General features: G+C 35.9%; 1 protein-coding gene across 1 annotated transcript; it reads right to left on the reverse strand.

The window, feature by feature from the left end:
- LOC148952663 (protein PBDC1) lies at window positions 1–27,476 on the reverse strand. Its single transcript, XM_089087349.1, has 5 exons — window positions 27,377–27,476; window positions 25,111–25,176; window positions 23,853–23,912; window positions 16,890–17,030; window positions 1–243 (listed from the first exon to the last, which is right to left on the reverse strand). Exons 1-5 carry the CDS (start codon window positions 27,395–27,397, stop codon window positions 25–27), a joined length of 507 nt encoding a protein of 168 aa, XP_088943475.1. The 5' UTR covers window positions 27,398–27,476; the 3' UTR covers window positions 1–24.
- Between the last annotated feature and the right edge of the window lie 466 nt (window positions 27,477–27,942).

The following is a 27,942-nucleotide window of genomic DNA, read 5'->3' on the forward strand; positions in this document are numbered from 1 at the left end:
TTACAAGAGTGATAAATCAGTTTATTAGCTATTTTTTCCAAGTTTTTGGGGTTTAAATTTTTCTTTTAAAACCTCATTAACACCTTCTCTATTCCTCGCAAGCTCGATAGCTAAAAACTGGACTCTAGGGACAATGCACGTGTTTTCTTCACTGTAATCTTGATGAGCATCTAATCTCAATAAAGTTGCGAAGTTGAAATCTTCAACCAAATCTTTGAATGATTCACAAAAGGGCCGCCATTTCTAAAACAAAAGATAAATATTTGAAGTAACAAGAAATTATAACAGACACTCAATATTAGATTATATAGGTCCAATTCCACACATACTTAGCTAGACATCAATATCATTATCAACCAATCGTGATTCGCTTTCTCTGTCATAAGCAGGCCACAAATCGTTCGAAGTGATGATGGCTAGAAACTAACGTTTAGATAAGCATATGTGTGAACGAAACATAGAAAAAAAGAACAAGTCCATCATCACAACTCCCTCCGAACAGACAATCGCAAAAACTTCCCGGAGGGTGTGGGGTGTGGGGGGGAGGGTGTTGGTGATTTGGAGGAAAAGTGGGATAATTTAAAATAAGTTTATTTGCCAGAGAAGCATAACATTTTTTCGTGCCTTTTTTTTATATATTTGGTTCTTAAGGTTGAAAGACGATATCGCCGTCAGTCCCCGTTATGAGCAAATAGGCTGGGTAGCCTTAATTAATATCCCAAGAAACAACAGAGTTAAAATTATAAAGCAGTTTTATCGATTCGGCCTAAGCTAATCTGGTTCAGCTCAAAAACTCAGAAACATAATTTTTAGCAGCATTAAATTCTTTGTTCTTTAAATGAAAACCAAATCAACCACTGTACCTGGAAAAAAGAGTAAAAACAGAGTTAAACCATTACAACTGTTTGAAAGCGCAGAGTTTAATTTAATTTAATTTTGCAAATATAGCTTTAGAATTTCATAGACATCTCAATTTAAAATAAGGCAATGTACCTGTTACGCAACATACCATGCTACCGACCACTAGAACGCAAAGCTTTCATTAGTTCTTGGAGGTACAGAAAGCTGGTTCCCCAATGAAACCTAATTTGAGGCAATTAAATTTAGATGGCGATAATGTTATACAGAGGTAGCAAAACCGAACATTCAAATAAAGGAGAACAATCTATTTCAACTTGAAAATAGATAGCGTAGTGAATAAAGCCATGACTGGAAACTTTCGGGACTGAGCTTCAATCCCGTTGCAAGGAAATTCAGAAGAATTGCCAACGTAATTTGACATTTTTTTTCCTTGTGATAACGCAGTAGACGAAGCTGCACTCCCCAATCAGAAGTTTGACGGTTCAATCCCGCGTATCGCAAGGAACTGTCAGAAAGTATCACAAATTTGTATAGTTTTCGGGAGTGAGAATTCAAAATTTTGGCACTTGACAAGCTAAATTTGATCAGAGAATTTTCTTTATGATACTGAGTGAAATATAGTTTATTCATAGCTGAAGAGATTGGACTATTTAAAGCGTAGTTGAAAAATAGTGCCAATATGAACAACCAAACTGGCTCCTTAGGTAGGGGCCCAGCAGCACCTATTAGTGTTGGACATTACTCAATGGTTCAAAACCCTATGCAAATGCCTATGAACAGGGCTCTAGGACCTCAGTTAATACAAATGCAGTGGAATGTGCCAAGCACTATGCATTTACCCAGTATTTATGGACAACAAGCACACAGCAATGGATCTATCCCCAACACATCCAACTCATCTCAATATGCTTGTAAACAACATATATAGTCGATCTGAAGTCAGCCAAGTAATGCCCCATGTTTACGGAAAACAAGTCTATAGCAACAGTCCCATTTTTAATTCAAAGGAAGCATCAAATATGTTACAGTATGCATGTAAAATAAGCAATAGATATAGTGAAATAGAAGTAGAAGAGTGAGTGTTAGATGGAACTGTTCAATCCCTTCCTGAAACATAAACAGGTGACATGGCAACGATAAATCAAAGATAGCATAAGGCCTATATCCTGTATTATTTGAAAAAAACTACGTTTTCTAAAGAGTTAAAGAGGCTGAGTTACAAGGTCGAACCTTAAAACGTACAGGGATTAGGAGGCACAGTTGGGGGCTGCCGCCCCCAAACCCCCGCTTTCGCAGCCTTTAAATATAAAAAAAAATTTCTTTAAACTGAAAGTAAGGAGCGACATTAAAACTTAAAAAGAACAGAAATTATTCCGTATATGAAAGAGGCTGTGCCCTCCTCAACGCCTCGCTCTTTACGCTAAAGTTTTTATTGTTTAAAAAAAGAGTTGTGAGAAAGTCAAACTTTAGCGTAAAGAGCGAGGCGTTGAGGAGGGCACAGCCTCTTTCATATACGGAATAATTTCTGTTCTTTTTAAGTTTTAATGTCGCTCCTTACTTTCAGTTTAAAGAAATTTTTTTTATATTTAAAGGCTGCGAAAGCGGGGTTTGGGGCGGCAGCCCCCCACTGTGCCGCCTAATCCCTGTACGTTTTAAGGTTCGACCTTGTAACTCAGCCTCTTTAACTCTTTAAAAAACGTAGTTTTTTTCAAATAATTTCTGCACGTTTTTGTACAGTTTATTACTTATTATTGCTTGACTAACTGTTAGCTGATCGTGTCAGGAGTTAAAGTTGGGGGGCTGCCGCCCCCAAACCCCCCGCTCTTGAACATTCTTGTGTTAAGGCTTTTAATTCCTGAATACTCAAATCACGTCGTACAGGGTGCCTCCTAATCCCTGTACGTTTTAAGGTTCGAACTTGTGACTCAGCCTCTTTAACAGCCCCCCAACTGTGCCTCCTAATCCCTGTACGTTTTAAGGGTCGACCTTGTAACTCAGCCTCTTTAACTCTTTAGAAAACGTAATTTTTTTCAAATAATTTAAAAAAGAAACTGAGTTTCTTTTCAAAGTATATAAAAAAGTTGCTCTGATGGTGAATCGAACCCGAGTTTTCCGCCTGAAAGTCTAAAGTCTCAGCCGCTGGACTATACAAACACAATAGTAATTGTTGTTTAGCAAATAGAAGGTATTTTCGACGCAAGCAAATTCCCAAAAATCTTGATATGGGGTTTTTTTAAATTAGTTAATGAGTTATAAGATGGAGCTTAAATTTCGACGAGAAGCTTACCGACCAAAGTATAGACGTTAATATTAATTTCATACCTTTAAGAAACCTTGCTAGGGGGGGGTTGTGGATTTACATATACAACGTTGATCAGCTAGTACACATAGGTTTTTCGTAAATTTAACTTATTTTTATAATATTTTATTTCTTAAAATATCAAAAGTAAATATCAGTTCAATGTCTGCTTAAAATGAGTCATCAGTCACCCTGATCCGTTTCCATCGTGTGACTGTAGGAGTTGATAAGAAACAAGACAAGCGCGGTCTAGTACTGTTCGCTCTTTGGTTTTTTTGACAAAGGTGAAGGAGTTATCGGAGTCAGCTGAAATTTCGATGATAAGATCCCGAGCCCGAGAAACGCTTAACCTCTAAATTTCAGCCCCATCAGACAACCGGAAAGGGGGGATGTGGTTAGAGGGTCCAAACTTCCGGCCCAGTTTACCCCAGGAAGAAAAAGTCGGAGGAAGATGAAATTTTGCAAGTATCTTAGTTTGAGCTTGTTCTACAAAATGCAATTACCGCCGTCTCTCTGCGACCTCTAGGACATGAACTCGCTTAACATTGTGGTGGGTCGCCTCTTTATAGAGGCACAAGTGTGCCTCCTTGATAAAATGAAAAAAACTTAAAAAGAAGGGTGATATAACAAGAGATAAAACAGAGATACAACAGAGATCTTAAAAAGCTAGACGACCATCTATCAGTCAGGGGGATTTTTGAAGCTAAAGTGATCCCAGGCAGCATATGGTGTTTTGCCATACCACAGAAAAGTCATGCAGTGATACAAGTGCCAAAAGTATGGAAATTTAAAAGAATTGCCAATCGAAAGAGGTTTGCATCAGATGTCCATAGATCCATCAAAGCTGAGATTGCCCTTTAAAGATGGAAAGTGCAGATGAAAGGACCAACAAATTCAAGTGTGCGAATTCCAAAATGAATCCTTCAGCAACTTGATCAATTTGGCAAGTAAGAAGGGAAAATAAACACGTGCTAGAGGTGACTGAAAAATATGGAATGGATATTAAGAGAGCATGATCTACATATAGAAATTATGCCTAGACAGTACAATCAAGTTTGAACCCAGAGAAAAAAGGTATAAGCGAAAGCGCATCAGAATTGCAAAAGTGGACAGAAAATAAACTAGTGATTGGAATGGTAACAGCTCCTGGGATGTTGAATATCCAAAACTTACCGCTTAGCTAAAAGATTGACAAATTGTGTGACTTGGTAGAACTACTGAAATTGGAAAAACTAAATCGCAGTGATATATCAATGGCCTGCCAAATTAATAAAGAATTGATATGACTATTAAATCAAACCTGAAAATTATGCCCTGGAATGCAAGATCATCGGGTAAAGAGAATAAGGACTTAGTACTAGACTTTTGTATTAAGAATAATATTGATGCATTCAAGAGATTTATTTAATAATCTCTTGAATAAGAGATTATTAAATAGAGAGATTACTATATGAATCCATCATTCAGAGATTATAAAATAGTGAGATTAAATAGATGGAATAGAGAGAAAGGGGGAGTGATTACTCGAATAAACAATAAAATCAATTATATTACAATTAATTTGTCAATACAGGAGGATTATCAGATGGAGGCTGTTGGATGCAAACTATATCTCAAAAATAAAATGAAGCTAAATATATTCAATATTTATGTACCAAATGGTAACTCGTTCTTAAGTGATCGAGTTATTGAGAAAATTATAGAAAAAGTTCCCGGGAAGGAGAAATTGCTGATTCTAGGAGGTTTAAATGTACACAATAGTCTTTGGTGTGGATGTGGAAATGATCAGTTGCAAAAATTAGTTATTAGAGGCAAGAAGAAGGTATGAGCAGTTTCCAAACTTTGAGGATTTTCTATTGTGTCAGAGAAGATATGCAGCCTTTAGGCACCAAAAAGTGGAACCAAAGAAAAATTTATACCAAGAATTTCTAGAGAAGTTGTATTTTAGACAGACTGCAAGTAGAGTGTATAAAACAGAGAAAAAATTAAGTACATGAAAGAAAGAAGATAATGGTAATCCACCCTTGTTTGTCAATGGAGAGGAGTTAGTGGAAGAACAAGAGTTAGCGAATAAAGCAGTAGATTTTGTAGAGTCGGAAGACCAGACGATTTTAAAGATGATGAATCTACATTTGCTATGGTAATAAGACTCTCTAAAATAGAAAATGATACAGATTATAATAAATATTTTACGTTAGAGGAGTTAAAAAAAGTGATTCAAAACTTACCCCTAACAGCACCATGTTTAGACATGATTTACTAACAGTATATCAAACATTTAAGTGACAAATGGATAAAGACATTGCTAGAAATCATTAACAAAGCCCGGGAACACGGAAAATTCCTAAAAATATGGAAAGATGGGGTAGTGACTCTGATTCCTAAACAAGGTTAAGATAATTAAAAATTGAAAACCTCAGGATGATTACTCAACTAATTTTGTTAGGAAAAGTCTATGAAAGAATTGTTAAGGATAGGTTTACATGAAAATGAAAAAAACAAACACATTGAAAGATGTCCAATGGGGGTTTAGAAAGGACAGATCTACTATAGAAGTGTTACAAATGTTTGTGAACGACGCAGTATGGAAAATAGGAAAATCTTATTAGCAGTGTTCTTTGATGCGAGTAGTGCTTTTGATAGTATGGACCATCGACGAATACTAGGAGTGATTGCAGCAAAAGTTAGGTGACGCTTACTAAGATTTTCTTATGATTATTTAAAACAACGAGAAGTGACAGTAAAAGTGGGTAAAGCATATTCGGAAAGAAAGGTGCTGAGAAACCGTGGCGTTCCACAAGGCTCCTCATTGGGACCAGATTATTACAATATAAGTGAATTTGATATACGACTGGATACCTGAGAGGATGGAGCTGGAATTTTTGCTGTTGATAATGGAATATAGATAGTATGTGATAGTGTTGAGGAGGGGCAACAAGTGGCCCAGGAGAATTAGTGGAAACGTGGGCTCAGAAAAACTGTGTGCAGTTTTTGGTCCAGAAAACAAAAGCAATGGTTATCAGGCGAAGAAAAGTGCTCTGCTATTCATCTTTTTCTAAATAGGGCACAAATTGAAATCGTGAATGAATTTAAATGGCTTGGAAATACCATTGATATAAACCTGACATTTAAAGACCGTATAAAACAGTTAAAGAGAACATGTGCAAAAAGATTAAATGTTATGAAGATGAGCAAATTTTAGCCCAAAACCTGACTTTTTTCTGGAATTTTACACAAAATACATCAGAGCGAAATTGGAATACAAAGGAATAATCCATATAGCGGGATCTAAGTCGTCGCTAGAGGAGCTGGAAACCAGTCAATATAGTACTATTAGGACAGCTTTTGGAGCTAGAAAAACAACTCCAAAGAGTTTTCTCAAACAAGAAAGTGGAATTGAGAGTCTAGGTAGCAGGAGAGACACAACAACATTTAAGCTTTTACGCAAGACATGAATAGCTTACCAGTCAAACCCAATTAAATCAAGGATGCTAAAAGAGGGAACTTTATAGAGTTCATGAAAAAAAAAACATTTGGTATAGTGAGGGCAAAGGAGATAATGGAAGAGTTTCAAATGGATTGCCAGTTCACATATATGTTGAGCGTACCTAATATGTACATAACCCCTCATTGAGAATCCATTCCATACCGTTGCAACACTGAATTTCAAAAGTGGGATGATCTGGATTATGATCGATCATTCAAGATGACAAAAAAAATGTATTACATTGACACTGTGGATATATTCACAGATGCATCCAAAGTTGATAATAATAAAGAAGGGGCTGCTTTTGTAATTTCCACCCAAGAATATAGTTAACTTGATAAAATTAAGTGATATAACTACAGTGTTTCAAGCAGAAGTAGTGGCTATAGCCAAAGCAGTGAGATACCTTATAGATTCTGCATCAACAGGTGAAAAATATAGAATCTGTTCTGATTCAAAAAGTGGTTTGAACGCAATCAAGAAAATCTATCTAGAAAATAAAGCAGTTCCTGAATTGATTTTTTGCCATTAAGAAATACAGAAACTACTGGAAAAAGAAGTAACCATCACATTGGACTGGGTACCGGGCGGGACATGTAAACATTAGTGGAAATGAAATGGCTGACACTGCAGTAAAACAAACATTCATAGAAGACGGGCAAACTTGTGTAACTAATACTCCCAGGATGGTTAACCAGATTGAGGAAGTGATAAAGAAACTGAGAACAAGGGCATTCGAGGATAGCAGGGCGTTCTCAACAAATATATTAGCGACGCAGAAGAAAGAAAGGCGATTTCAAAAGAAATTATATGGAGCGCTAAGCAAATCCGAGGCCAGAGTGATATTTAGATCAAGGTCAGGTCATGCAGGAATTCAGACATATAGAGCCCGTTTTTATAATGAAGATCCGGGATGTGCATTTTGCGGAAATGAGGAAACCGTAATACCACCTATTATTTGAATGTACGGGAACAGAAGGTAAGAGAAAGGCTATTATACAGGTTATTAGAGAATAAAGAATTCCACAGAGTAGTGACATACTGAGTGGAGCAGGCTTGGACAGTGACTGTGCTGATGAACTTGCAGCTGATATGCAAGTTTTTAAAGGATATTAATCGGATAGATTCTATATAAACCAAGTGATATAGTGATCATAGTCGTTAAGCCTCCTGAGTCGTTGCAGGAAGAGAGGAGAAATCATCTACTTCAATTCAGTTTGGAAATACTCTTTATCTGTAAAAATAACAAAATTAACAATCTGTTGGTTTCCAGAGACAAGTACACATTCAAAGAAAAGGCACTTCTTATTAAACTCTTTGGTGCCGTACGCTATTAGCTTATTTTTGCTGTCTTTTTACGCCCGCGTTTTCATTTTAGTTTCGTACCCACTACTAAAAATTGCATAACCAGATATGGAGGTCTTTTTCATTAAGTATTGAATTCCCAATTTTTCCTAATTTTCTAAAATATATACGACTCTGAAAGTTCCCACTTAACCAACTCGAACGATCAGAATTCATTTTCACTGTCTTTGATATTAAAATATCTTGAGATCTTTAAACCGATGGATACGGTCTTTTCACCTCTTCTGCTCAAGCGCCCATAAAGCAGCTAACAAAAGGTGTGCTTCACATGGAGGGAGCTACAGTTTGACTAGTCGTCCAAATATACTAATGGACATTGTTTCTCTCTAGTATCTTTATCATTGACACATATATTAATTTCTCAAGTCTAGAAGGGGGGGGGGGGGGTAAGTGCTGAGATGCGATGCCACTAAATCTTTCTGGGTTTTTTTTAATGTGACACATGCAGTATGTTCTGCACGTTACTATTAGATGTTGGTCATAAGCAAACAGACATTGTTTAACAGTTTCTTCACTATCCAAGCACTTGTGGCAAACAGGAGGGGGGGAGGGATCTTGGAGTCCCCTGGTGAGAAAATTGCTAGTCAACATCGAGTTTTCAAACTGTAAAATAGAACTCCATTTTCTCTTGCTGGAGAGAGACGTAGACTACAAGAACTTGGGTATCATAGTACAGTTTGACTCTTGATAATCTCTTGTGTTGACTCTGGCGGTGCTAGATGCTGGAGGGAGTTTAACAGCCTTTTTAGCAAACAAGTCTTTCAAATCATTATAATTTACAGCCTTGTGATTAGGGACATATTGAAAGCACCAAGGGTTAAATTTATGCGATGGGGCTCTTTTGACAAGATAGATGAGCCAATTGGGAGAGAAGCAAACCCATTAATGTTTAATTTATCTATGCATGTACCCAGTTCAGCCTCTTGACCTTACACTTGTGCATGAACATGACCCGAGAAGGAAATTTTAATAATCGTCGCTTCAACTTCCTGATTCATGGAAGATCTGGTCACATTTGCAACTTTTGACAAAACATGGACAATTTTCAGTTACATCTTGGAATTGTATGTCGTTGGTTTACAGTGAGCAATCAGTGTATAAATTACGCTGGTTACCAGTTACCATATTATCAGTGAAAATGCATTGACCTGAATTTCTAGTCATATGTACCAATTAGCTCGTGAATTAGTTTACACTGACGTCTCACATATTTTAATACATTTCCTTGAATGTCCCCTAGAATTGGCTGACTCGTGTTGCAGAATTTCCATACCAATTCTTACCGTTTGCTTGAAAAGAAATCTATTCACTGTAGTTCAGGTTCACATGAGGATATTTTCCCATCTACAGATCTTACTTTTGCCCCCCCCCCTCCTGTCAAAGGTATGAATAATGATTAGGAAACAGTCCATTCAATTACCATCGATAATACAATATCGATAGTACAAAATACAATGTAGGATTCCATTGAAAAGATCCAGCAGGAGATTCATTCACAAACATGAAAAGATTCTTAAAATAAAATGATATTTACTAAATATCTACAATAATATGATACAACTACGTTAAAAGGTGTCAGGATGGCTTCAAAAAACCTAAAATTATACATATTTTCAGTCTGTATGGTTGACAATCCTCCCCCCCCCCAATACCCCTTCTCCAGACCCGAAGGAAAAATATTATTGCCCAAAACTACGGTTGATCGAACGTTTTGACTACATAATCAAATTTAAAATTTGCATTATAATCCAAAATTTTAGTTCTTCAGCAGAAAAACTGAAAAGAAATTACAAAAATTCTTACAATTAACCTGTGTACAAAAGATGATAATTTCTTAGACCACACTTCTTTTCCATTTACGAAAATGGAAAAGCAACTTTATTGCTCACTGCTTTATCTAAATTAAACCATTATTTCTCTCTTAACTTTTCGATAATAAAACCCAAAAGAAGAGGAGCAATAAAGTCAAATAACGAACAGGTCAAACTTCAAACGAAGAGAAATTCTCGCATATACGAGCAAGGCTACCCCCTCTAAAGGCTAGAGTAGCGGTCAACAAGTTATAACCTGCTGATCACCAAGTGACTAATATCAAGTGGCCAATTTAGTTCACAAAAAAGCGCAATTCAAAAAAATATTGTAGCACATATCTGAACAAAAATCTGTTAAAACACATGTTAAAAAACGTAGCTTAAAAAAATGTACAACAAAAACAAGAAACGAACATTTTGACAGCAGAACAAATGAAAATAAATATTAATAACAACATTTTAGTTCGATGGCAGCGATAATAATAATACGAAATAAAACGAAATTCTTCGAACTAATTGTATCATTATTAGGAATGTGGCGTGACATTCTATCAGTCATAGGTCGTATTCATTAGCTCAAGGATAGTGACACAGTGTTGTGCAGCTAAATGATTATTACGCATTTATCTAAAGTGGCGTTCACATGCGTGTCTAGCTAGAATCCCATATATAGACATGTGCTTGGCTAGACATCAATGTCTAGACAACTAGTCGTTGGATTTTCTTTCAACAATGCTCGCTTGTGGAACATTACCTTCTGCATGCATTTCAACTCGCATTACTAACACTACTGCTTCTTTGCTTGATAATATTTTTTCATCGTTGACCTTGGTGTAAAATGTTGTGTCGACGAGTGATATCTCTGGCAATTTTCCTGTTTTTTCGACATATGATTTTTCAGATGCGTTGCCGAGCAGGAACCAAGGAGCAGGTTTTTCCACTTTAAAATTTAATGATCAGGGTTTGCATCTTCTTAGATCACGGTTGGCGGGTTGTTTGTGGTGTATTTCTGAAAATGAATCTGATATAGATTCTTTGCTTAATTCTTTGAAAGAAGTTGCCTGGGATATATGTGTTGCGCCCTAGTCGAATCTGGCAAAGAACAACCCCTTTGAATCCTTGGATGACTCCGGGACTCCTTAAAAGTTGGAGGAACAAAAATAATCTTTGGAAGGCTTACAGGTCCTCTAAGCCATCTTCTCGTGATTCTCGACTTCAGCTTTTCAAAGCTTATAGAAGAGTTCACGATTCGCTTTGCCGAAACGCCAAATCATTATTTTATTACAGAAAATTCTCAGCGTGTGGTAAAGACAGTAGGAAGACATAGCCAGCAATCAATTCTGTTATCAGGCCATCTTCTCTGCCTCCATCTGCCCCTTCAACTATTGTGATGGAAGGCGAAAATGTAGAGGGTGAGCTAAAAGTTCAAGATGCGTTTACTTCCTATTTTTCTAATATCGGCAAAACTACAGCCTCTTCTGTAAGTCCTTCTTCTTCTCTACCTGAATTTAGTTCTTACCTTGGACCGCCTTGTCCTAAATCTAGGGTATTGGAACCTGCCTCTGAAGCTGAATAGCCACAATTGTCAATGGTTTGAGGGGTTCTTCATCTTCTGGCCCAGACTGTATTCCGACTAAGGTTGTAAAGTTCATTCTTCCTGTCATCATTTCTGCCCTCACGAGACTTATCAATGTTTCCTTTGAAAATGGTGCTTTTCCAAGTGCTTTAAACCCTGTTCGCGTAATTATTCTTCTCAAATACGCATCAAGGAATTATCATGCAAATTGTTGTCCCTTATCTCTTTCATCAATTTTTAGTAAAGCTGTTGACAGGGTTAAGCCTTCTCGACTTCTTAATTTTCTTAATTCTAAACACTTTTTTCATGATTTTCAGTTTGGTTTTAGGACGAAGCACTCAACTGAGCACGCATGCGCAACTCTTTTGAATTATTTACATTCAGTTCTTGACTCTGGTCTGATACCTGCTGCTCTTTTCTCGATGTACGAAAAGCATTCAACTCATTAACACACAAGATTCTTCTATGGAAACTGTCCCGTATTGGTATAGGAGGGAATGCTTATTCTTGGTTTCTATCATATTTATCTGGTCGAGTCATCTCGGTTGATCCGCACTTTTCTAACCCTTCGGGGATAGAGTTTGGCATTCCACAAGGATCTGTTATTGGGCCGATACTCTTTTTAATCTACGTCAATGACCTTATTAATGCGGTTCAAAATCTAAAACCTACTATTTGCTGTCGTCTTTGTCAACCAGCATCCGTCACTAATTGTGACAGGAGTTCGTCTTTACCGGATACACTTATTGCTTTTGCTGATGACAGTACTCTTGGCATAGCTGGTAGAACTGAGTATGATCTTCGTTCAAAGATAAATGCCCTTTTTGAAAGAGTTATCCAATAGTTTGATGTAAATTATCTTGCCCTAAATGTCAGGAAGTCATTTTTTCTCATTTTTCCAGAGTTTCAAAGACTTGCCCTGACTTAAATGAAATACACATATCAAGAGGTTCTGTAAGTCGACCTAAGGATCGTTACGTTCAATTCCTAGGCATCTTGCTTGACGAAAATCTTTCCTTCAAGCATCATATTGACCTCATTAAAATGAGTCTCCAGGAGTCTTGGAATCCTTAGAAAGCTCAAACACATATTTTCAGGGTCGATTCATAGAATCTTGTTCAACAGCCTAGTTCAGTCTTATGTTTCATATTGTTCTCTTATTTGGATGTCAACTTTTTCCTCGTCTCTGATGCCACTTTCAAAACTTTATGATAAAGCAAGGACTCTTATTAAGGAAACTAACCGATCTTCACTTAAACCCTTGCTTGATTTGAAATCCCTCTATTTTCTTTCTTGTTCTTCTTTCATTTTTTTACAGTTGCACGGGCATCTTCCTGCTGCTCTATGTAATAACACATCTTTTATTTCTGATCAATCGACTTATCATCTCCGCACTTCCAGCAATTTACAGATTATCCATACTCCTTCAGTGAGGTCTGACTTCAACCCTCTGACAACTTGCAACAGGATTTAGAACACGCTCCCTGTGTCTGCACGAAGCTGCCACTCGTTTGGTATGTTCAAAAATTATGTTAGAGATTTTCTAGCTAGTAATTAAGTTTTTTTCCGGTTTCCCTCGGAGTTGGTGTCTCTGGATTGAATTGGATATTTATTTGAGTTGGTGTATTCATGTGTTATCCCCTAGCCAAGCTTGTCATTCTGGGGATTATTAAGGTGGGCGACTGGATTTTTTTTTTTTTTGATTTTGTTTATATATTTTTTTGTGTTGGTATTTTTTTTCTTCCCTGTTCTTTCCCGGCCATGGAGCCTTATGAGGGATATTTTGTTGATGTAGTTTTTTGTTTATGATTTTTATTGTTAAATAAAGAACTCACTCACTCACTCAATTCAATTTATCAATTCAATTTATTCGAATAAAAACATAACACAAACATAACACTCACTACTGTTCACAAGTAAAATCTGGTGCTTGACTAGACAAGTTACAGCTAAGCATCCAGTTCTAGATTCTAGAACTCAAAGTCTAGGATTTTCGATATAAGCCAATCAGAATGTGTCAAGTTCCACTATTTTCATCATCTATGTTTACATTTTTAAACTGAAATTTAATTTTTGTTTTCTCATCAATAGTTTTTTTTTCATTTTAGGCAAATATGCAACACCAGACATAATAGTGAAGCACAGTAAAGCAATTCTTTGGCTTATTTCATCCATCATCTTGTGACAGTAAAAATAGGGATTACAATTTTGAAAGTTTTGCCGCATAAACTCTCTTGATTGGCTAGAAATGACAACTGTAATCTATTTGAAACTAAATTTGTAGTTTTAGCTAAGCACTGAATTCTACTTGTGAACGGTAATATCCTAGACATTGATTTCGTGCCAGACACGTGTCTAGACACGAGATTCTAGCTAGACACACATGTGAAAGCCGCTTAAGAGATATAAACAGCGTGGTAACCATGGATTATCCAGGATTTTTTTGTTTGGGGAAGGAGGAGAGGGGGGGGGGGCAAATGTTTCTTTTTTACAAAACGCATGAAAAATTAACTTATACGTCTTTTTACTACTTTTTTACGGGTCAGACAAAAACTTGGGGGTTGGGGGTTCAAATCCGGTACCCCCCCCCCTGGATACTGCCTTGATGCTAACACTAAAAAAAATAGACAAAGGAGAAACACAAAACAAGAAAGAGCCTGCAACAAGATGTGCAGCCAGACAAGTTTGGATATATTGGAAATGGTGACATATTGATATGTAATTTACGTAGACATTATTACAGCCAATACCTACGATATCGGGCGACACTTTTCTTTAGAACATGGGGGGAAATGACAAACTAATATTAATACATTGGTAAAATCATATTCAATTTTAGTAAACAAATAAATTATTATGCCTTTATTGCCAGTTACAACGACGCTATACCTACTAGCTATATTGCAGCTCTTCGCATTGGTAATTAAGAAATACCATTTAAAGACAGCGAGTTTTCGAAAAAAGTATTCATAAATTGCTTCGAACACTTATTTAATGACTGCAAACAGAAAAAAATCGAAAGAATCGAAGAAATGTCTGCTAGAACAGTTCGACATCGCCTAGAAAATATGGCAAAAATATTAACGAACAAGCCAAAATGGTTTATTATATAGTGACAAGTATGTAAGATGAGTAATTTACAAGTATATAACTAATAATATAGTTAGTCTCATAAGAACTTAACCGGAAACCTTAAGCTATAATCAGGGAAAATCATTCAGACGTGCATAACATATATTTTTAACATATTAAGATTCTACATATTCATTAAATACTTAATAATGTATTTGTTGAATTGTAATCGCGTAAGGGTATTGGAAATTTAATATTTTTCTCCGCCTGAAACAATCATTAATTTAATTACTGAAAAAAAGATTAATTCTGTTTTTATCACAAATCAATGTAAAAAAAAAAGTAAAACAATACCTTTATTAAGTTGATAAGGCTACTTTGTATTTGATGTTTTAACCCGTATTGTATAACCCGAATGTAATATATATCTGCAATAAGAGGGAAGCTATCACCCACAGCACCCCTATTACAAACTTCGTCCAAATATACTCTTCAGATTAAAAAGAGATCAGGTTTCTGAAGTGTTTCATTCCGTTCAGATATGATAGTAATATTCATACCTGCGCCCAGGGGTGGAAATAGGGTAGTCTTTCAGATTTTGTCCTGAGGGACTCCAATGCAAAAAATAAATCTTAAACGGTGACCCATTTTTTTGTGCTTTGGCTCCCCTTCATCGAAAAAACATATAATACCACCTCACCCCATGCTCACGCTCCTATGTCAAACACAATTTTTTGTTTTATATATATATTTACATTTAGTATTCACATCTGACTAGTTTGGACCCCACAGTAAAAAAAAAGTCGCCGACAATTTTGCTAGAGTGTCATTTGCGCTCTACTGAAAGCAAAATATATTCATATATCTGACAATTTTCATCAGTGTAACACGGAATAATTGAAAACTGTTCAAACGGCCAAATTTTTTTTTATACATCTTGTTTTTTACAAAATCAATAGTTTCATTAAACTAAACATACTAACTTCATTTGCTTTAAAAAACTATGTTGCTTTTAAAAGTTTTAATTTGTCACTGATGTTCCATACTTTGAATAAAATACAACCAAAAGGAAAATTGTTTAACAAAAAGAGTCTACTTTTAATATAACAATATTAAGTTGAAAGCATAAATATAATTACACTAAAACATGTTCTTTTATTTCATATAAATTTTTTCAACGTTGTTTTTGCCAACGTTTAGACAAACATGAACATACTGTTAAAAAAAAAATTATTATTTTTAATAGATCTCAAACGACACAAGCCCATTAGAGGATTTGAAGGGGAGATAGCCCCACCCTTACAAATGATGGCTCTTGTTTGATAAGCGCTGTAATTTTCTGTTTTTTTTAGGATTGGGTAGGCTAACCCCTACCCAATCCTAAATTTTTCCAAATTTCTCGACTCCTTTTATTCAAAGTCTCAAATAAAATTTGTTTATTTTGACTGCCCCAGCAAAAAAAAAAAAAAAAGAGAAAAAAAAAGAAAATCTGGCTATGTGTCTGATGACAATGACAAATTACACTTTTAGAAATACGAATCATTCTCATTAAAGCACAAACCAGGCAAATTGTGCACAAAAGAGCCAAATTGTGCACAAATGACTAAAGTAACTTCACCTTAGTCTTTAGAGGTAAGTTCTTGTTTGTGGTAATTTGTGGTCATTTCATTCATCCATATTTGTTACCTTTTAAGTTTGACTTAATTATTTTAATACGATTAATATGACGTGATTAGTTTGACTTAAAGCTTTCTCCAACCCCATTATTGTGACTCATACTGCAGTACCAGTACCAAAACTACTCTACTTTCCAAAAGCCTTTTCAGGAACAATATTTCTCTTAATCTCCCTTTAACCTTTAAACGTCTATACTGGCGTCTATACCGTTTAGACGTCTATACCAGTGAAAGGTCTCCCTTTTACCATTAGACGCCTATACCATTAGTTCTCCCTTTCACCATTAGACGTCTATACCATTAGATCTCCTTTTCACCATTAGACGTCTATACTGTCTAGACGTCTATACCGGTGAAAGGTCTCCCTTTCACCATTAAACGTCTAGAACATTACAACTCCCTTTCACCATTAGACGTCTATACCGGTGAAAGGTCTACCTTTCACCGGCATAATTTGTTCTGGTGAAGAGGAGCAGACAAGTTAATACAAAGATTTTTTTCAAAATGTGTTTCATTTATTTAGAATATTACGAGGTTATTTCCTTTATATGGTTGAAGGATCTGGGAGAGGGAGGGGGGATTACACCCTTTGGCCTGCACTATATATGCTGTTAATTACATTCTGAAAAAATTACCTTAGAGCCTACATTACTTCAGTAAGGTCAAGATATGTAATATTCTTCATATTTTCTCTAGTTAAAAAAGCGTTTATTAATTTATACAGAAAAAAGAAAAAGGTCACCTCTTTACTTTCCGCAGACTTTAGCTCGTCTTCTCTGATTTGCCGTACATCCAAATTTTTGAACTGGTTCCTGAAGTCTGAAAAAATCTTGTCGTCATGAGGAGTCAATCTCAGGAGCTTCGTCAGGATGGCACAAACCAGCTGAAGAAACAGTAAAGTTAGATACAAAGCAATACATAAAATAATCTATTTCAAAAGGAAAGGAAATAACGAGAAACAGCCTCCAAACAGGGACGTACAGCCCCCAGAGATCCAAATCTTGAATTTCTGGACACCTCTTATTAAACTAGTCAAATAATTTTGCTTTATTATTGGGTGCCCTGAAAAAAAAAGATACATACGCACCTGCTTCCAAGCTCCTTTTCTTACTTAAAAGGTCACAAAGTTATTTTAAAGCTGCTTTTTACGATTTCCAGCTAGTAAGCTCATTACACTTGGTGATAATCTATAAAGATCCCCTTGTGCAGATTTATTTTTAACCAAATTTGAGAAGAGCTCAGCCATTCCTCCATCCCTAGTCGTTCATACCATTACATAGTTACTGTCCAATTTAAGTTTTGGTCCCAAGTCCTTTTTATTCTACCTTTAATTGATGAACATCGTCATAATTTCAGGGTTAATCTTAGATTCTGCTAATTCAAAGACATATCACAGGTACAGAGAAACAAAGGGTTTACTTGTACAATATTTTATGATTCAAAAACAATAACTTTCAAATACTGTTCAATCTTACCCAACTGTCTAAAAATTATCCCTCTGCAAAAGTTACTGCTGACAGGGTGAATGATGTCGATCAAAACGTATATACAAGTTCTTGAATATAACAGTTTTTGTTTATGCGAGTCTTTGTATATGCCAAGATGTAAGTAAATTATTAAATTCATAAATAAAATTAATAAATTATTAATGATCTTTGATGATAATTGTGTTCTGGTAAAGCATAGTATATATTAAATACGTAACCTAACCTAACGTAGGTACCTCTTGCCCCCCCCCCTAAACCCCAAAAACACAGAAGAACCAATCAGGTGAATTCCAATTTTGTTCTTTTTTACTAGGTTACCAGCGGAAGCAAATGAACTTGCTTCCGCTGTGTTAACATCTAATTGGTGTTTTCACTCTTGGTATTTGCCAGTCCAAATTCCCCGTGTGTAACTTGAGCATTTACAGACCGTGCATGTCCCTGGACTTTCCTAAGTGATACTACTGACCTTGGTTCTTGATAATTTGATTATAAGGTCTGTATCATAGTTCTTTACAATTCAATAAATAAGAGACGATACTTTCATTTTAACAAGTCTCATGTCTGCCACAAAGGAACCACCTGAAAACGACTCTGATGTCTCACCTTTCCTGCGTTCAATATGCCCCTTAACTCTAATTACCCCCCCGGCTCATATGTCTAAATCAACCACACATCTTAAGGGGATACAAGCCCTAAACATCCTTCAAGCTAAAAGTACTGGTGAAACCCCTGGCAAAAAAAGAACAAATTATTCAATTAGATCACCCCGTGAAGAACCCCAACCCGAGATTATATCACTCCCTGATGATTCCTAACCAATTGAATTACTTCCTAGCTCTTTAGATGAGCAATGTTATTACATTGCGAACATCAAGAAAACCAATGGTCGACCCTTTACTAGAGAGCAGTTAATGGATATTAGAAAGCCTACATTTCTACTCGCTAACTCAACTTTTGAAGTAGTCTTACAAAATGACAGTCTGATAATTTTTTATTTTACCTCTCACAAGGCCGCAGGTTCAGTCCTTTCAAGGTCCAAGGAATTAATCGTTGAGGGTTCCAAAATCTTTGCCACTTCAAAAGAAGTAGAAAAGTCGTATAAATGCGTGGTTTATGGTGTTAACACCAGTATACTAATAGAGGAATTTACAACTGAACTAATTGATTCTTCGGGTCATCCCGTCCATCCAACAACAGCTACAAGACTCCGCTTGAAAAATGATGGTAATCTTATACCAGTCGCTCGGTGCTCGTTGCATGCAAAAACGAGTCGCAAAGAGAAGTTTTTTTTGTATGGTATGGCCCTTCCCCATAAGTCCTATAAACCAAAGCCCCTACAATGTGCAATTTGCCCTAGCTCATGGTCATAGCAAAAATACTTGTAAACAGTAACTCCAATCATGTCGAAAATGTGACAAACCTAGCCACGTTACAGAAAATTGCACCGAGAAAGACACCTACTGTAAAAATTTTACTAATAAGGGGCACATGGCACTTGAGAAGCAACTTTTTTCTACCTACAATAAAAGTACCAAAATCCTCCAAACCTCTGGGATATAAAAATTGCCCTACTTCGTCTTAGCCGCTAGAAGCCCTAGACAACTAACTCCAACTCGACCCTTAAATACCAAAACTGAATTTTCAAAGAACCAGAAAAAATAGGTACCACTCTCAATAGATAAAGGCTTCTCATTTATTCAATGTTCCACTCAATTTTCTTCACTTGACGCCAAATCGCAACCTTCCTCTTCCCAACTTCCAGTTTTATCACATCCACAAGTTATTCATCATCACAATCAAGAATGGCAAAGGTTAGCCACATACCTCGCAGTTTCCCATCTTATCGAGGTTGGCAGTGAACCAGTTGAACTGAAAAATATCCCTAAAAACAAGGTCATTACTACGTTCCTAGGAGAGGAAATCTGGCAAAAAGCTACGGTCCAATTTTTATCCTTCAAAGAAGGCATGGAATGCCATTCTAACTCAACATTTTCTACGATTCCAACTGTTACCAAATCCCCCAGAGATTTGAAAGAATCACCAGCAACTGAAACAATGATTGAAGCACCAAGCCAAAGCAAAAAAAAAAAAAAAAAAAAACAAGAAAAAAACCGACCAACACAGTAACACAGAAATTTACGACCCCACACCAAGTCTCTTCGGGCGAGGATGAAGTTCAAAGCAAAACCCAAGCGAGAAGATATCCAACAAAAATAACTGACGACGAATTAATGTGTGACTTTTCGTTTTTAACTAATTTATACCTATCTAATAACAGTGCTTTAAATTATCCCGATATAAATATTAATATCACGCCAGCCCTATAAGAGCCCCCCTGGTACCCTACAAAATCCTTGTTGTAAATACCTTGATTTTCTCGACTTTGCTACCAATGTGAAGCCAAAACTAATAAATAATAATTTCCTTAATGTTATTTGTTTCAACATCGGAAGCATCCGCGATAATTGGCTCAAGTTTAAAGATTTAATTTCATTCAATGGTGTCTGCCCTTTTGACGTAATAGGATTAACAGAGACATGGCTTTCCGATAATGATGACACTAGTGATTTTTCAGTCCCTGGTTACCAAATACCAAATATGGTTACCAAATATGCCCAAGAGGTTGACAAAGTGTTCTGGGGGTATCTCACTTTACATCCGTTCGAATGTAAATTTTACCAGGCTATCAGAGTGCGAATTTATTTTCTCTACACAAATAAATCTCAGAAGTATTTATTCAATAATTGTTAACATAGTTATCGGCCAAAACTCCTATATACTCTCCTTATTTTATAAACCTCCACCATTTCCGACCTCATGTTTTTGTAATCTGTTTGATGATTTCTGTAATTTTAATAATCTACATCATGAAAACGCAATAGTTTTTGGGGACTTTAATTGTAACCTACTCAATGTTGGTAAAAATATTGAATCTGATACCTTTTTTGAATCAGTGACCGCGAATGGTCTTCTAGCCACAATTTTTTTCCCCAGTAGAGTCGATCCTGTGAGATCAACTTCATCATTAATTGATAACATTTTTGTATCCACTTCCCTGGGAAATGACCTGTCCTCAAATATAATATTTTCGGATCTGTCAGACCATTTTCCTATTTACTTGTCACTACCTTCACAATCACTACCTCTACGCTCTAGAATTAATATCCCAGCACCAACTAGAAACTATAGATCTGTAAATATAACCCATTTTATCGATTGCTTAAGAACCACTGACTGGTCCGATGTTTTAAATTGTCAAGAGGTAAATTCTGCCACAAATGGTTATGCGCAAAGGCTAAGTGAGATCATGCATTCAACTTTTCCTATTCGTAAACCTAACTGGAAAAATATCCCTATATGTCCCTGGATGTCACATAGCCTCATTGTCTCCTCATTTCGTAAAAATAAATTACATAAGTTAGCCTGTAAGAACTGTAGTGATATTGACCTATCAAATTACAAAAATTATAAAACCTTATTCACTAAACTCATCCGTGAAGCGAAGAAAGATTATTATTATACAAAAATTTTCAATTACAAAGGAAACCTGAAAAAGATTTGGTCCACCATTAACGATATACTCTCTCAAAAAATAAAAATTCAAAGTCACGATATAATCACCCTAATAACACAAATTGCAGATGAGCTGACCCTTTACAGTCACCTGGCACATTTAATAATGGTCTTTCTAATATTGTCCATACTAGTTTACACACCTTCTCGTCTGATTGGCGCACCTGCTTCATGTCTAAATCTATGTTTTTCTGCCGAACTGATAGCAATGAGGTACTTCAAATCATGGGTTCTCTTCCTAATAGTTTTACACCTGACTGTCTTGGATTAAGTAATAAGCTCCTGAAGACCATATCTCCTTTTGTTTGCGAGCCCATCATGCATATTGCCAACCTATCTTTAACCCACGGAGTTTTCCCTGATTTACTAAAGTCAGCCATTGTTATCCCAGTTCTTAAAAAGGGCGATCCAACTGAGATAGGTAATTATCGTCCAATCTCAATTCTCCCTGTTATATCCAAAGTGCTCGAGAGAATTATCTTCAGACGTCTGCCTACCTTTCTATTTGGCAGCGAACACTCTATTTCTTTGATTTCTTCTCACCAATACGATTTTCGGGCATTATTTTCCACTTCTCATGCTCTAATTGACGCCAAACAGGTAATACGCTCACAACTCGACCTTAAAAAAAACTGTATTGGGTTTATTTTTAGATTTTTCTAAGGCCTTTGACACGGTCGATCATAGTATTTTAATAAGTAAATTAAATAGTTACGGTATTCGTGGTATTCCCCTCTCTTGGTTTGATTCTTTTCTATCTGGAAGGGTACAGAGTGTGAGCTTAGGTGGAGTATTCTCTCAGCCCTTATTTGATCGGAGGAGTGTCCCACAAGGTTCTGTTCTAGGTCCTATTTTATTTCTCCTGTATATCAATGATCTTGTTATGGACCTGGGCCCTTCACTGTATCCTGTACTATTTGCTGATGACAGCAACTTCTTCATCACTGGCACCAATTTGCCATCGGCAATAACCTCTGCCCAAGTCCTTCTGAACAGAGTCCAGGCGTGGTGCCTTACGAATAACATGACCATTAATAGCAAAAAAAGTTAAATAGTATTATTCAGAACCCCTACAACAAAGACGTAATTCAACCTGCTCTTGGTCTCAAGTACTCCTCCGACATCCTCCCACAAGTGGAGGTTGCCAAGTTTCTTGGTGTATTTATTGACTCATGCCATCTCCATCTCTAATCTAATCATGCTTGTCCAAAAACTTTGGTTATCTTATTTTTCATACCCTAATTACCAGTTTCATTCACTTGCGTGTTAAATCAGCACGATGTCGCTACCTAGAAAGTTAGCAATCAATCTCAGCTTCCTTCTGAAGTTCCAGATAGAACTTGGGCATTTTAACTTTTGCTGGTTTTGTTATCCAACGTAGATTGGGTCTAATAATCATAAAATAGGTGAAACTAAAACTTTTGAACCTCTAGACTGATAGCCTGAACTAACTTTGAATTTATAGTAGCCTTGATCTAGTCACCATTGACTGATCAATCAATTTTTACTGAAGCATCACCCAACTTTAACAAAGACTGATAAATTTTTACCAACATTTTTGACGACTGAAACCGATGTTCCAGGATGTTGGTTAAATCAAAGTTTAATTATGCTAAAATCGCCATCCTTTGAACTGCAATTTTATGGTCTCATTTTTCCCTCAATGCTCCCTAGCTCAATCATGACATTTTAATTACGATTATATCATTCTAGATTAGAAGGGGTGTGCATTCCATTGGTCATTTGGAGTTGATGTAAAGTTTGTTTTTTATTTTACCTTATAGACTAGGTTATGGAGAAACTGTGTGGACAGCAATCTATCGTCAGGGGTACCTATGGTGAGAGAGAGATGCATAAAAAAACATCATTTTTTAGTAAAGAAAAATCGTAGTGAAAAAAACCGCATAAAATGTAAGGTTGAATCTCCCTGAATTACTCCCATGAGTCATTTATGAAAGTGAATTATGAGAGCTTTCAGGAGGGGTTTTAATCAGGCAAAAAGACGGAAAAATTATCGAATTTCATTTTGAGTATCAAATTAATGATGAATTCCATTTGAACCTCCATAAAAATATAATCGAACCAACAAAGTTTTACACAAGCCCAAATTGAAAAGCTAATTTTTACTATTCCATGGCATCTCACAACTGCAAACCAGAACTGGTGCCCAAATATTACAAAGAACCACTGCGACTACTTACGACTCCGACTATTTGCTATTGCGACTACTTGCGATTGCAACTACTTACGACCGCGACTACTATCAACTGGGAGTAATTGTAACTGCGACCTCCATGGCACCTCAATACTGCAAACCAGAGCTGGAGCTTACACTGGAAATTTGGTGACAAATCCTCTGAACATCTCCAGTCTTCACCAAGGCCTTAGAAGAATGTTTCCGTAGTGTTCTTCCTTTTGTTTGGTATACATGGAGACGCTAGTGTATAAATCCGTGCAATTTAAGGTCCCAAGGTAGCTGGGATCGAATCCCAGGCCATCAAGTAGACATCAATCCACTGTGCAGCCACAGAGTTATGCTTTGACAGTTCAATTATTTATACTTTTTTCTAAACCAACAAAAAGACACTTCAATCAAATTGACTTCCAAAAAGCCAAGAAAACAATAAATTAAAAGAATAACTTACGTTAAAGTAAACTTGAGAATGCTCAAACGCCTTTATTGCCCAAACTCCTTCAATTGTAGACTGGAAAAAAATACTATCATTTAAGAAGTATACTTTTCATATATAATAAAAAGGAACTACATGAAACAGCAAATAAAACTGACAAAAAGTTTTTTATTTTTTGTTACAAATTTCAAAAAGTTTGGAAGTATGAGAAAGGGGGGGAGGGTGACACACACGCTTGAAATATACTTTCTTTTTATGAAACCACACAACATGAACTTTAAAATTACTTTCGAATATTTTTCTTAAAGTTATATTTCAAATGTTTTGAACAATTTCTGACTTCTTAAACTCTCCAAATGGCAAAGATCAGGGAGCCACAAAGAGAGAAAAAGAAAGAGAGAGAGAGAGGGTGGGGAGGGGGGGGTGGTGGTAAATATGGATATAATGTTTCATGGCAGTCTTAATGTCATAATAACAGTAACTCTTTCAAAAAGTACTCAGGGCTAGCATTTCCTAGTACCTCATTTTGACATCTTAAACAAAAGTCAATGGTCTAACTCTAACACAATAGTTCCAAACTAGCTGGTTGTGAGTCATTTTTGGAGAGGGGGGATTTCACAAGTGGTTTGGGTTTGAGTGAGAAGGGTTTGTCTGGAAAAGTTCTGTTTTGCTGTGATATAAGTAAAACCCACCGTATACAGTGACAATTTATGTGCCATATTGCACTTTTCTTAGATTGCTTTCAATCCATTTGGAAGAACACTTGAAACTAAACTCCCAAAGACTAAACAATCTCGATTGGTAAAAAACGTTTTACTCTTGTTGCTAGCAGTTGGTTCCAAAGGTATTATTCCAAGCAAAGACAATTCAGGAAATGCATTGTGAAGTCAGAAATGACCAAGGTTTTGATGCAAGAAGGATGATCCTTTGGTTTGCTTGCTTTCCAAATGCTATAACAATTATGACCCTGTATTAGATCAGACCCTATAATTATTCAATGTTAAGAAGCAAGCAAATAGCTGTAGGGCTAAAGCCACAAAACAAAAAAATAATAACAATAGATTGGAGGCACATAGCTCTTCATTAAGTAATCACTAATGCATTGCTTCTGATTTGGTACATTAAGATTTGAACCAAGAGCAAAATCTGTGGATAACTTTATACAACCATTTGCCAAAAAGAAAAAAAAGAGGATACATTAAATTCTGACCAAAACCAGTTTTAAATTTCCCTCTGTTTGTTTTAAATCCAAAAAAGAAGGGAAAATACTTACATCATTTCCAAACTCTTCTGCTGGGCGACTAAGGACAGATGCTCCAGCTACCAACTCACTAATTCCCTGCAAATGAATCAATTAAATTAAAAAAAACAAACAAGATAAAAACTTATAGTGATGGCACTTGAACAATACCATCAGAACTAGAATGAAACTTATGTTAAAAAGCCTAACCTTGCTTTCATTAGGGGATTAAAATAGTAAATTATTTAATTAAAGGAAATATGAGCCTCATAGGAGGGAGTAATGAGGCTACCTTTGAAAAGATTTAGATAGTGGAGAAGTGTATGGAGTTAAGTTGGACTTGGGCAGCTTTGGGCTTCCAAGAGTTATCAGCAGAAGTAATAGCAATAGTACAACACAATATATAACTGAGTCAAAAACAGAGAACAAGATACACAAGTAGAAGAAAAACAATAAGATAAGAATTGTAAATACTTAATCAGGCATGCAATCCCATGTCAGAATTGTCCAATAAACACAGCTCTTTAGCCCAAGATTAGAATATTGGAAGCCTATTCCCTCTCTCTCCAAAAAAAACCTTTCAATGGTTTTTTAATTTAACTTTTTAAGTTTTAGCATAACATATATAACACTAGGCTTTAAACTAAATTCTGCTGATTCTGTGGGCTTCTATGTTTTCTCTTGCTTCTCATCTAGAGTTGATTCATAAATCCAATATTTGAAAAAAAAATCAGAAAAGTTTTGCATATAGCCTAGGGCTATATCTAGATATTACAGAGGGGGGGGGGCTGATTTCCATGGTTGTGCCTATTAAATCCAGAAAGAGAATTTAATAAGGAATTGAATGATATTACACTTTTGTTGGTAACAGTCTTCTGAAGGCTCTTCTGAACTAAACATTAAAATGGCAAAATAGTAGTACCATTTGATTTCTGATTTAATACTCTTTCTAAATATAATTATTGTTGTCATGACAGTTGCATCCCATTACCTCAACTCTAATGATTTCACATTTGATCTTAGTCTATATATGTATAAATACATTATATATGAATAAATAAATATATATATATATATATGCTGTTTCAAATATAATAATCACTTTTGCCAAAAATGAATTTCACCCCCACCCCTATATATATATCATTTCAGGGTATATATTTGCATATTAGGGGTGGGGGTAAAATTTATTTCTGATGCAAATGAGAGGTAATTTTAAACTTTAACCCCCCCCCGATGTGCAAATATATACCCTGAATTGGTATATATAGGGGTGGGGGTAAAATTCATTTGTGGCAAAAGTGATTATTATATTTGGAAAGAGCATAAAAAAGGCATAAGTGGTATGTTCACTTTATCTATAAGTCAATAATATGAACAACAACAACTTTACCCCTACCTCCACTCCTTCTCTCTCTAGAGGGTCCTGACCTTTAAAAATATGTGTGTTATAAAAGGGAAACCTTGCAAAATAGATCTTCTGTTTAAACAAAGTAGGCTACAAAAAAAATTGTTATCAGTTTCACAACTTTGCTCAATCCTAATTTATAAGGTTTTAAAGATATACAAATACATTTCATAAATCTTGAAAATAAAAACATTGATATGGCTTAAAATTCTACTCAAATAACCAGAATTAGATTTTCAGAATTAAAGCCAGAAAAAAAAAGAAACTGATAACTGAAAATTAATGTGAAATGTTGTTTTGTCAAAATTTCAAAAGGTATAGACCTTTAGTGTAGGCAAATTTCATAACCCTCTAGAGGGAGAAGGAGTGGATGTAGGTACTTTAGAGCATTGGCATCCATAGCCTAAGCTGAATTTTAGAGGGGGGGGGGGGAGGGGCTTAGCTGGTCTAATTGCCACTTCCAATGCTGTATAGCCTAATAGAAATCTTAAACAAAATCATAAAATATGAGGCAGCATCATTCAGCCAGGGGGGTGCTAGAGCCCCCCACATGGGCAACCCATGCTTCAAATTACCTTCCCTGGACACATTTTAGCCTGTAGACCCATTCCTGAAAGTTTGGTATTCCTAACCTAGCCCCTTTCCAAGATAGCCAGAAGTAGCTGAAGTAGAATTTTACTGCCCAAATTATATATTTTCTGTGTGTTCGTGCCAATGTGTCTCTTGTTTTAACTAGTGCACCCATAAATTTAATTAGGCTAACTGTAACATAGCCTAACAAGAACCAGAAAAACTAGAGTGACAGGAGACAGCATGCATGGGAATTATATAATTTGGGCTATAAAGCAACAATTATCCCAAAATGACAGTAAATAAAAAATGAGATCTTACTAGGTGTGAACTTATTTCCATCTTGTTTGTTGTTTTTAATTTAATTCTATTTTACCTGCAGGGTTGCCGTCAGACTGTAAATAATTGCTGCAACTTTGAAAAAAGTTACTAGACAAGCCAAAAAATTATTAAATTTTAAACTTGACTTCTTTCTTGAAAGTGTTAGAAAAGGTAAAGTTCGTATTATCTACTTCTTTAGTAAAACTTTATGTTAGCTGTTTCGTAGAAATGTAAATAATTCTGGATGCAGACTAAAAAATTGTGTCAATTCACGAGAACTAGGGAACTGGGCAAAATATATTTTTTTAAAGTGTACGGGTGGAGCAATTTTACTGGTCTGAAAATTTTTAATATGTATATCATATAAAAGTTTAACCTAGAGGCAGGAGATAAAATTAAGGGGACACGTCCCCCCTCGGAATTGAGACCGCTAGTGACAAAAAAACATGCTTGTTTATAATAGTAATAACATTATGCCAGATGTTATTACTTAGATTAGTTTCATCCAACTAGAGGACACAGGAAGTTGTAGAAATCATCACCACAGTAGGTTTCATGTTGGTTCG

Source organism: Artemia sp. Qi Xiang Cuo, chromosome 4 (genome assembly GCF_049724085.1).
Source record: "Artemia sp. Qi Xiang Cuo chromosome 4, ASM4972408v1, whole genome shotgun sequence".
NCBI classification, from domain to species: domain Eukaryota; kingdom Metazoa; phylum Arthropoda; class Branchiopoda; order Anostraca; family Artemiidae; genus Artemia; species Artemia sp. Qi Xiang Cuo.

Bases quoted from the DNA above. Each gene is read 5' to 3' on its own strand.
- LOC148952663 (XM_089087349.1), bottom strand. From the start codon at position 27,397: ATGGAAATAAGTTCACACCTA. The intron at 25,177-27,376 runs GTAAGATCTCAT...ATTCATTTGCAG, and splicing joins TGGAAATAAGTTCACACCTA to GGAATTAGTGAGTTGGTAGC. The intron at 23,913-25,110 runs GTAAGTATTTTC...ATTTTTTTCCAG, and splicing joins CAGAAGAGTTTGGAAATGAT to TCTACAATTGAAGGAGTTTG.